General features: G+C 36.0%; 1 protein-coding gene across 2 annotated transcripts in view; it reads right to left on the minus strand.

The window, feature by feature from the left end:
* Positions 1-4,879: 4,879 nt before the first annotated feature.
* Positions 4,880-12,139, minus strand: part of L2HGDH (L-2-hydroxyglutarate dehydrogenase) — a 55,340-nt gene continuing 48,080 nt past the window's right edge. The window contains exons 10-11 of one of the 2 annotated variants that reach the window (XR_825487.1): positions 6,162-7,695; positions 4,880-4,921 (exon numbers count right to left, since the gene is read on the minus strand). Coding sequence is in view for 1 of the 2 variants with exons in the window: in XM_010842252.1 (XP_010840554.1) it covers positions 7,500-7,695 (196 nt within the window). In the remaining variant the exon portion in view is untranslated. Of the gene's footprint in view, positions 4,922-5,688; positions 7,696-12,139 lie in introns of those variants that run through there. The other variant, XM_010842252.1, reaches the window with a different exon arrangement.

Consider the following 12,139-nt stretch of genomic DNA (forward strand, 5'->3'; position numbering starts at 1 on the left):
CTAGATGGACCTTTGTTGGCAAAGTAATGTCTCTGCTTTTGAATATGCTATCTAGGTTGGTCATAACTTTCCTTCCAAGGAGTAAGCGTCTCTTAATTTCATGGCTGCAATCACCATCTGCAGTGATTTTGGAGCCCCAAATAATAAAGTCTGACACTGTTTCCACTGTTTCCCCATCTATTGGAATAGCACAAATCAGAAAGTTTGATTATATACTGTGTTGGTGAGAATATGGGGAAATGTGTATTCTGATACATTGTTGGTGAGACTGGTAACTGGTCAGTCTCCATCAGAGGCAATGTGACAATATCTTAATTGCAAAGCACAAACCCTTCAGTTCAGTTCAATCACTCAGTTGTGTCTGATTCTTTGTGACGCCATGGACTTCAGCACGCGAGGCTTCCATGTCCATCACCAACTCCCGGAGCCCTCTCAAACTCATGCCCATTGAGTCAGTGATGCCATCCAACCATCTCATCCTCTGTCGTCCCCTTCTCCTCCCACCTTCAATCTTTCCCAGAATCAGGGTCTTTTCAAATGAGTCAGTTCTTCACATCAGGTGGCCAAAGTGTTGGAGTTTCAGTTTCAGCATCAGTCCTTCCAATGAATATTCAGGATTGATCTCCTTTAGGACTGACTGGCTTGATTTCATTGCTGTCCCAGGGACTCTCAAGAGTCTTCTCCAACACCACAGTTCAAAAGCATCAATTCTTTGGCACTCAGCTTTCCTGATAGTCCAACTCTCACATCTATACATGACTACTAGAAAAACCATAGCTTTGACTATACAGACATTTGTTGACAAAGTAATATCTCTGCTTTTTAATATGCTGTCTAGGTTGGTCATAACTTTTCTTCCAAGGAGCAAGTGTCTTTTAATTTTATGGCTGTGGTCACCATCTGCAGTGATTTTGGAGCCTCAAAAAATAAAGTCACTCACTGTTTCCATTGTTTCCCCATCTATTTGCCATGAAGTGATGGGACCAGGTGCCATGATCTTAGTTTTCTGAATGTTGAGCTTTAAGCCAACTTTTTCACTCTCCTCTTTCACTTTCATCAAGATACTCTTTAGTAGTTCTTCGCTTTTTGCCATAAGGGTGGTGTCATCTGCATATCTGAGGTTAGTGACATTTCTCCCGGCAGTCTTGACTCCAGCTTGTGCTTCATCCAGCCTAGCATTTCACATGATGTACTCTGCATAGAAGTTAAATAAACAGGGTGACAATATACAGCCTTGATGTACTCCTTTCCCGATTTGGAACCAGTCTGTTGTTCCATGTCCAGTTCTAACTGTTGCTTCCTGACCTGCATACAGATTTCTCAGGAGACAGGTAAGGTGGTCTAGTATTCTCATCTCTTTCAGAATTTTCCACAGTTTGTTGTGATCCACACAGTCAAAGGCTTTGGCATAGTCAATAAAGCAAAAGTAGATTTTTTTCTGGAACTCTTTTTTTTTTTTTCCGATAATCCAACGGATGTTGACAATTTGATCTCTGGTTCCTCTGCCTTTTCTAAATCCAGCTTGAATATCTGGAAGTTCACAGTTCATGTACTGTTGAAGCCTGGCTTAGAGAATTTTGAGCATTATTTTGCTAGCATGTGGGATGAGTGCAATAGTTTGAACATTCTTTGGCATTGCCTTTCTTTGGGACTGGAATGAAAACTGACCTTTTCCAGTCCTATGGCCACTACTGAGTTTCCTAGATTTCCTGGCATATGGAGTGCAGCACTTTCACAGCATCATCTTTTAGGATTTGAAATAGCTCAACTGGAATTCCATCACCTTCACTAGCTTTGTTCATAGTGATGCTTCCTAAGGCCCACTTGACTTGGCATTCTAAGATGTCTGGCTCTAGGTGAGTGATCACACCACTGTGGTTATCTGGGTCATGAAGATCTTTTTTGTATAGTTCTTCTGTGTATTCTTGCCACCTCTTCTTAATATCTTCTGCTTCTGTTAGGTCCGTACCATTTCTGTCCTTTATTATGCCCATCTTTGCATGAAATGTTCCTTTGGTATCTCTAATTTTCTTGAAGAGATCTCTAGTCCTTCCCATTCTATTGATTCCCTCTATTTCTTTGCATTGATTACTGAAGGCTTTTTTTTTTAAATCTCTCCTTGCTATTTTTTGGAAATCTGCATTCAAATGGGTATATCTTTCCTTTTCTCCTTTGCCTTTAGCTTCTCTTCTTCTCTCAGCTATTTGTAAGGCTTCCTCAAAGAAACATTTTGCCTTTTTGCATTTCTTTTTCTTGGAGATGGTCTTGATCACTGCCTCCTGTACAATGTCATGAACCTCCATCCACAGTTCTTCAGGCACTCTATCAGATCTAATCCCTTGAATCTATTTGTCACTCCCACTGTATAATCATAAGGGATTTGAATTAGGTCATACCTGAATGATCTAGTGGTTTTCCCTACTTTCTTCAATTTAAGTCTGAATTTGGCAATAAGGAGTTCATGGTCTGAGCCACAGTCAGCTGCCGGTCTTGTTTTTGCTGACTGCATAGAGCTTCTCCATCTTTGGCTGCAAAGAATATAATCAATCTGATTTTGGTATTGACTATCTGGTGATGTCCATGTGTAGAGTCTTCTCTTGTGTTGTTGGAAGAGGGTGTTTGCTATGACCAGTGCGTTCTCTTGACAACGCACTGTTCTGTTCTGTTAGCCTTTGACCTGCTTCGTTTTGTACTCCAAGGCCAAATTTGCCTGTTACTTCGGGTATCTCTTGACTTCCTACTTTTGCATTCCAGTCGCCTGTAATGAAGAGGACATCTCTTTTGGGTGTTAGTTCTAGAAGGTCTTGTAGGTCTTCATAGAACCGTTCAACTTCAGCCTTTTCAGCATTACTGGTCAGAGCATAGACTGGGATTGCTGTGATACTGAATGGTTTGCCTTGGAAACAAACAGAGATCATTCTGTCGTTTTTGAGATTGCAAACCCTTGGACCTAATAAATTCTAGGATTATGTCCTATAGGTATGTGAAAGTCATATGTGAAATGACTTTGCACAAGATTATTTATTCCAGTACTGTTTGTTACAGCAAAACAAGGAAAAACACAGTAGAAATAAACAATTCAAATAATTATCAGTAGGAATAAGAAGCTGGTTCAACAAATAATAAATCAGAGAATGGAACCTATAAAGTCATTTAAAAATACTTGGCCACTGTGTTCAAGCCACTTGAACATTCTCCAAGAAACGCTGCAAAGTGAAAAGAGCAGGGTGTATATAATACAGTATACAGAATACACTACCACTTGTATTTTTAAAATGGAGACAATGTTTTATTATATATATTTCTGAAAGGCTGCACAAGATTTTGACAATTTTCATTGCCTCAGGGGTGAGAACTGGGTCGCTAGAGAGGGAAACTTTCCACTGTGTACCTTTTTATGACTTGAATTTTCAACTACATGAATGTTGTACTCATTCAAAACATTAATTAAAAGCTGCTTTCTTTAAATGAAAAATTCCAACCTCACTAGAAATACCTCCTTCAAGTGTTAAAAAAATATAAGTTTTAAATACACTAATACCATGAGAGGGAGAACCTGTGGATATGTAACAAAAACTTTATCATAAACGTGAGTTAAAATTAATATACTATCATAATAAGTTGATAGTAATTTTATTTGGTTTTAGAATTTACTTTATGTAAAAATTTTTAATAGTTAATTTACAATATCATGTAAGTTTCAGCTGTTGCAACATAGCAATTCAGTTATACACACACACGTGTGTGTGTGTGTGTGTGTGTGTATATATATTCTTTTCAGATCCTTTCCCCTTATAGTTTATTACATAATATTGAGTATAGCTGCTTATGCTATACAGTAGGTCTTTGTAGGTTATCTATCTGATACATAGTACTATGTATATGTTAATCGCAGTCTTCTAATTTATCACTAGCCTCACTCCTCCGTTCCCCTTTAGTAACCATAAGTTTGTTTTCTGTGTCTGTCTGTTTCCACTTTGGAAATAAGTTCTTTGCGTCTTTTCCCCCCTTTTGTATTCCACATAAAAGTGATATGGTATTTGCCTTTCTGTCTGACTTGGTTCACTTAGTGTGATAATCTCTAGGTCCATCCGTGTTGCTACAAATGGTATTAGTTCATTCTTTCTTTATAGCTGAGTAATATTCCATCGTGTATATATACCACGTCTTCTTTATCCATCCTTCTGTTGACAGGCATTTAGGTTGCTTCCATGTCTTGGCTATTGTAAATAGCGTTGCAATGAACACTGGGATGCATGTAATTTTTCAAGTTATGTTTTTGTTTTTTTTTTTAATATGGCCAGGAGTAGGATTTCTGGGCCATATGGTAGCTCTATTTTTAATTTTTTAAGGAACCATACTGTTCTCCATAGTGGCTGCACCAATTTACATCCTCCCCAACAGTGTAGGAGAGCTCCTATTTCTCTATACCGTTTCCAAAATTTATTATTTACAGACTTTTTGATGATGGCCATTCTAGCAGCTGTGAGGTGACACCTCATTGTAATTTTATTTGTCTTTCTAGAATGTAGAATGGTTTTAAGGTGATAACTTGAATGACCCAGTCATTTGACAACTCAAATTTTAACATCTTAAATTTTAAAAGGCAGTAAAAATTTTACCACTAATATTCTCCCACTGAAAAACATTTTCAAGAAGGGCTTACTCAACATTTCTCCCATTTACTCTCTTCTACTTCTTCAATTTATTTAAAGCTACAAGAGCTGCCAGTCAGTAGCAAACCAAAACTATGCCACAAGAAACAATAAATGTAGTTGTCACTCACTTTCATGGTCCATTGCTGTAGCTAACTCTGGTCTTCTTACAGTCCACCTGCTGGAAAGAAGTTGGAGCAGGCACTCAAGACAGATCATTTGCCCTATAACCATTATGACAGTCTCATGACCAGAACCTCAATCCCCTGTAAGAGACAGCATACCAAAGATGTCTTCCCAAGAGGAACGATAATTTTGTATAAAATTCCAAGATGATTTATTTATTGCCCCCCTCCCCATGGAGAAAGCACTATAATGTTCCCTGGGACTCTGTGTATGAAGATGATACTGGTGTCAGCTAGATATTGCCACCACTACCAAATGGAAAGCCATTTTTGTACACAACTGAAGCAACTTAGCACAGCACAGCATGGTAGGAAAGTGCTCCACTTTTTACCCAAAATACAAACTACTCTACCTCATTTTTATATTATACACAAGTACAAGCTTTTTTTTTAATTGACTGCTATCTAAATCCTACAATAGTTCTGTTTCAAACATAAAGTTTATATGAATCAGAAATTTTTTAAAAAAAATCTTTATTTCTCCATGTCCTGTATCACATTCACCACCATTCAGTACCCATGTTAAATGGATGATGCACTAAAGGTTATCTTCAGTATTAGATAAACACAAACCACTGGACCCCTAGAAAATGTTATTGAGGGATCTCTATCATTAAAACAGAAAAAAAAAAAAAAACAGGGGAAAAAGTGAACACAGTCCCCCACTACCACAAATTATGCAGCCAAGTTTCCCACATTTGGGGAAACTGCAAGGATCAGCATATCCAGTGTAAAACAGATGAGCTGCACACTGGAAAAACCACCTTCGTGTAGGTATCTCCCCTGCCAGGCAAATATTGAATCAAGAGTTTTTATGAAACTAAAAATTATGTTCACAAAACCAAGGCTCATAAAATATTTTTAATATTAATATACATTTCTTCTGTCTTAGAAATACAAAAAACTTAAATATTGTAGCATTATTCCACAATAAGACTCTATTGACAAATACAAAATGTTTTACAACTAGAATAATCTACACATTCAAAACACTTTCAATAATTTTTTCACAATTTTTTGGAGGCATAGTAAAAATCCAAATGGAATGAGCATTGCTTTAAATAGGATAGTTATTTTTATAATTTCAGTCTTTCACAGCTTAGTGTATATACAATCTTACTGTCAATAAAATAGAGAACTGAATATTTTCCATCTCCAAATAGTCTTGTAATGATACAGAAAATACCCTGTGTGTTACATTTCTTGGAGGAACCAGTTTTTATAAAGAATCATTAGGGCTTGTTTCCTCTGTGAATACTTTCCAACTGTTTTCAGTATGTATGCTCATTCCAAGTGTCAAATAACTACCTAATCAATTTACCTGGATGTGCTATTCTGGAACATGAGCTGACGATGTGTAGCCTTTCAAATTAATTAATGAGGTAGCTCAATCGATGTAATCATTGGCTTGAAGTGAAAAGGAAGAAAATAAATAAGTTTTCCTATTTACCAAAATGCTCATTTTTCTAACTCATCCATCACACAGTTTTAGAGATGAGTGGAAAGAAAAAATTAAGACTAGAAGATTAATCCGGAGAGAGTATATTTGAGGGAATGGATGAAAATGTCTCACCTAATTGGTGGTTCTGTAATAAAACATTCCTCATATTCTACTACATTTCCATTTATATTTCTGTTTTCTAACATTCTGAACTATAAGAATCATTTCAATAGATACCACACACATATAATATATAGTACACAGTAGACAATATGGCACTGGGCAACAATTTAAAATACTCTTGAAATACACATGATTGTAAGGCACTTTTGCGGTTTACAAAAGTGAATGCCTCAAAATTAGGTATTTCCTCAAAATGAAGAAATATCCTCATAAAGATCTATAGGATTCCAGAAAAGTCAAGTAGGCATGAATCATTAGTGATCTGGGTCAACATTTGAGAACCTTGGTGTAACTGAAGACTAGAGATATAAGAGGTAAATACCATTTTAAATTACAAAGTTCTGTATGTCAGTGTCAAGATTCTAAGTTCTTCTGTTTTTTTGACCACAGAAGACTGAAGAATAAACAAAACACCCATAGAGGACTGTTGTTAAGATTTACGGATGACCCAAGATTAACTGGGTCAATTGTAAGAAACTGAGAAGAATAAATACTTTGAATTTCTTTTGCAAAGTTATTTTTTACAAACACAGATTAGATAGAATCTTACTCAAATTACTTCAAAATGTGAAATTTCATGTATTTTTAATCAATAATTTAAAATTCCCAATTACTGTTGCTCTAAATAATGTGAGCTTTTTTTTTTTTATGACTCTTTGAAATTAAAAGGAAGTTTTCAATCTACAATATATTTTCTTGTCAAGGCAAGACAAAAGAAACTTAGATATTATAAAACTAAAAAGTTAAGGGAATAATCACTTTTCATGCTACAGTTCCCAGAAATTCCAAAAAAGCCAAATCTCATGAGGACAGATCATTAGCAAAGTCAGAAGGAAAGATACAACTGTACCTTTTTAAAGAGCACAGACTTTAAAAATATATTATTTCTATGTTACCTAATTTTAAAAATTCAGTGGTTATTTAAATGGTATACCTAAAAATGACATTTTAAACCAGTTTTCTTAAAGAATGCGGTTAGTAAATTCTTGTTGCTGAACATGGAGATCACAATGCATACCTAGTTCCTTTCATTATTTACAATTTAAATCTTTGTTGCACTTCATCTGCAATCATTCCAGAAATCGCAAGGGAAGAAGTGGCAGCAGGGGAAGGTGCATTCCTCACATGAAGAATGCGATTTCCAATATCCCCAACGCCTCCATCAAACACAAAATCTTCTATGAGATTCCCATCCCTATCCAGGGCTTGGGCTCTTACTCCAGCGGGGCCTCTGCAAAAGCAAGAGTGGCAGTCATCTGACTAGGAGAGATAGGACACTTCACATATGTGTCAGTGGTTTCAAAGTATTCTTAAAGCAATAAAGTCTTTACTCTTTTAAGTGTACAATTATGTGAAAACCAAACTGGTTTGTAATTAGCCAAAGGCTGTCAGTTGTAGCCTGTCAAACATTCATCCTTAGCCTAAAATACAGAAATGGGTTCTTTACAAAAGTAGCAGATAAACCCATACTTCGAGTAGATGTATTTTTATTTGAATTTACAAAATGAATTTATTATAAAATCAGTCATTAGAATATAAGGCTCTTCTGATTGATACAAAGCAAAGAAAGCAAGAATTATATGTGTCAGCTACATTCCTACAGCTGCTACAGACTTCTATGTATTTTTGTATTTTGTTTTGGTTGAATACTATTAAAATTTATGCAGAAAAATATTTGCAAATGGCAGCAAATTCTTGTTTTGTAGTTTGTTTTTATTTTTAACAGTTTAGCCTTTAATATCAGGATAACCTTCAATCAAAGAGAAATGACCTGGAGAAGGAAATGGCAACCCACTCCAGCATTCTTGCCTGTAAAATCCCATAGACAGAGGAGCCTAGCAGGCTACAGTCCATGGAGTCGAAAGAGTCGGACAAGATTTGGCGATTAAACCTTGCGTTGCCTTACCTTGCCTAGTACAGTAAGATCCCTTAATACTAAAAGTTCTGCGTTATAACACTTGCATTTACAAATTAGATTTTTTTTCTTTTTAGTTTTAAAAAAAGTTACAGATAAAACCTGAATAAAATATTTTTGGAGTCCAAAAGTACCTCCACTGAAACCATGTAAGAAAACCCAGTTGAAAACAGGTGCCTTTTATATACCATCAAGACTCAAGAAATCAGGCAACAATATTAAACAATTTTGAATGATGCTGGGCCAATGCAGATAAGCACATGAGGAAGATACAAAGAACAATATGAGAGTACTACCCTCTAAGACCTCAGACTAACTAAGGAAAGATCATGATAATAATAGCTTTTTTTGTTTTTTTTACCAAGTGTTTGTTTAATCCATGCTAGGAATTCTCTCATTTAATCCTCACAGCTCTAAGAAGCTGATATAGTTTATATTTAACAGCAAAGAAAATAGAGAGATTAAGTAACTTGCCTGAAGTTACACAGCTAAAAAGTTCATTTGTAAAGAGATAAGTAAGAATTACAACAATGAAGGTGAAAAATTCTATAATAAAAGTAAGTAATTTGTAATACTGAAGCCCTCAAGGAATCTGGACAGGAGATTTCTGAGCTGTAAAGATTTCCAGGTAAGAATCAGATACATCACTATAACCCAAAAAGACAGAATGGGATGGAAGCTGAATTTTCTTAGGGTAAGGATTATTGGCCAGGGTATGGTCCATTTAAGGTACATTCTGTGTTTATAAATTCTCTCAACTCATCAAAACAGCATCTCTCCTCTCGCTTTTCTTGGATAATACTCCTGTTGCTGTTGTGAGCATCTCTATGAGTTTTCCTGTCCCTCTCCTTTTATCTCACAGAAGGCCAAATGAGGGGGCACACAGTGGCATGACCAGCTACTGATGTTGAGTGTTCAAAAAACTTTCCTCTCCAAGAAAGTTTAGTTAGTATATTCTCCTTACTCCTTCTAAGCAAAGAGAAGTTAATGCAAATTAACTAGTTAAAATGTGTCTATACTTATTTATTCCTCTTACAAACACCAACTATTTTATCAACATCCCCTACATTCCTGCCCAAGTATTCAAAACCTATAATCCAAACTGTAAAAAACAATATACAAGATTAGGTTTTTCTAAGGAACTAAATTTAGGTTGAACTAAAGTAGCTATTTCATATGAAATGTTTAAATTATCAAATTCTTCATGTGTTCATGTTTCCTATTTAGCACTTAATGAAACTCCAGGGTTTTTCTTTGCATGATTCCATATAGGCATTCCCCCTTATCTTGAGGTGAACACTATAACTTGAAGTTTTAGGTAAAATAAACCATAAACACCTTCAGGGCCAGAACTGAATCTTGCACCACACTCCTATTTCTGCCCTGGTGTCTAGATTTGTGTACATAAGAGTATTCAACAGAGGCTTCCCAGGGGGTGCAAAGACTCTACCTGCCAATTCAGGAGACACAGGTTCAATCCCCAGGTTGGGAAGATACCCTGGGGGAGGAAATGGCAATCCACTCCAGTATGCTTGCCTGGAAAATCCCATGAACAGAGGAGCCTGGTGGGCCATAGTCCATGAGGTCACAAAGAGTTGGACATGACTGAGCATACATGTGACTACTCTCTAGAAAATTTTAATTGTTTAATTTTTCATTCTATTTTAATAGCTAAAGGAACAAATGATTCAGCAAATATTTGCAAATTTAGCCATATTTAACTGTTTAATGTTATTTCTATCAACATATTTTGCCCTATTTGTAACTAAATTTAATAGGAATGCAAGCCTTAGACCCTTCAATATGTGAAGAAACAACAGGTGAATATGTAACTAATGGCATTCATTCTTCTGAGAAGTGTTGTATTTATTGCTTTATTATTCTGTGTCAGGCATAATCCTGTGGGCTAGAAAACAGCTATGACAGGCTACCACTGACATCTTTGTTGCTTAGTTGCTAAGTTGTGTCAGACTGTTTTGCAACCCCATGGATGATAGCCCGCCAGGCTCTTCTGTCCATGGGATCTCCCAGGCAAGAATTCTGGAGTGGGTGACCATTTCCTTCTCCAGGAGATCTTCCTGACCCAGGGATTGAACCCATGTCTCCTGCATTAAGAGGCTGATTCTCTACCACTGAGCCACCAGGGAAGCCCACTAACATTTTTGGCCAGTTTAGTATTTTATAAAACTTACCATGGGATCTACTGTTAACCTAAAAATAGAAGTTCACATGAGCATATTTAAATTGGGAGTGGTGATACAGGGCAAGTCAACCATTCCATCTTAATTTCCAAACTTGATGGAAGGGTATAGGCTATTTTTATTATTAATATTCAACCAAACTGGACTGCAACAAAAGGACATGTAAATGTTTTGTGAGGACTTGAATAACATGAGTACTCTGTAACGAGAGTGAAGGAGTTCTATGAATCCATTAAATAAAGTGTTTCATGTTTTTTTTGTTTCTAGTTGTTGGTTATCCATTTTGAATATAGCAGTGTGTACATGACCTTCCCAAACTCCCTAACCATCCCTCCCCCACTCTCCAGCAACCATAAGTTCATTTTCTAATTTGCACATGATGCATTTTTAGCTTGCAACACTGTTCTCCCAATTTTTTAGATTTACCTTCCAATTAACTGATTTTCTCTTACAGGCAGTCTAACCAGCTGTCTAACTTAATCATTTGAGTTTTAAAATTTAAGAACTACATTTTTCATTCCTAGAAATTCTGATTACGTGGTTTCTAAATTTGCCTAGGGTATTTTTTATATTATTATTCTTTTTCTAGTTTACTTCATTTGCTTTTTAAATTCACTGGCATATACTTACTTTATGGTTTCTAATGTTACTATTACCCTAAAGGGTTAGGGGTCTAATTCTAGTATTTATTCTATCTGCTTACTCTCACTACGGTGCTTTGTAACTTTTGCTAGTGAGTTCCTATTCAGCAGGATTTTATCTGGAGGAATAGTGTGGGGGTTGGGTTGAAGTTATGTCCTTATACAGAAGGTTTTATATTTGTTTTTATTGGTAAAAATAAATATACTTTTATTTGCTTTTATCAGTACAAATAAATATACTGATATATATATAATATAAATAAAATGAACAGCATAATGAACTCCCATTTTATCAGAAGCTCCACATATTACCATTCTGGGAACACCCTTTTTTTTTTAATGGAAAATGTTAAACATGTACAAAAGTAAAATGAAGAGTATAATGAACTCCCATGTATGTATTACCCAGTTTCGATAACCAACACACAGCCAATTTTGTTTCATCTGTACCCCACTCTTTGTCTACCCTTCTCCACTGGATTATTTTAAAGCAAACCCTAAATTGCATATCATCCTGCTTCAATGTATATTTCTCTTAAAAGGATTCCTAATAGTAAGACAAAACTACTAATTGCTTCTTGATGAAAGTAAAAGAGGAGAGTGAAAAGTTGGCTTAAAACTCAACATTCAGAAAACTAAGATCATGGCATCTGGTCCCATCACTTCATGGTAAATAGATGGGGAAACAATGGAAACAGTGACAGACTTTATATTCTTGGGCTCCAAAATCACTGCAGATGGTGACCGCAGCCATGAAATTAAAAGATGCTTGCTCCTTGGAAGAAAAGCTATGACCAACCTAAATAGCATATTAAAAAGCAGAGACATTACTTTGCCAACAAAGGTCTGTCTAGTCAAAGCTATGGTTTTTCCAGTGGTCATGTATGGATGTGAGAGTTGGATTGTGAAGAAAGCTGA

The sequence above is a fragment of the Bison bison genome, unplaced genomic scaffold (assembly GCF_000754665.1).
Source record: "Bison bison bison isolate TAMUID 2011002044 unplaced genomic scaffold, Bison_UMD1.0 scf7180017864174, whole genome shotgun sequence".
Taxonomy (NCBI): Eukaryota; Metazoa; Chordata; class Mammalia; order Artiodactyla; family Bovidae; genus Bison; species Bison bison.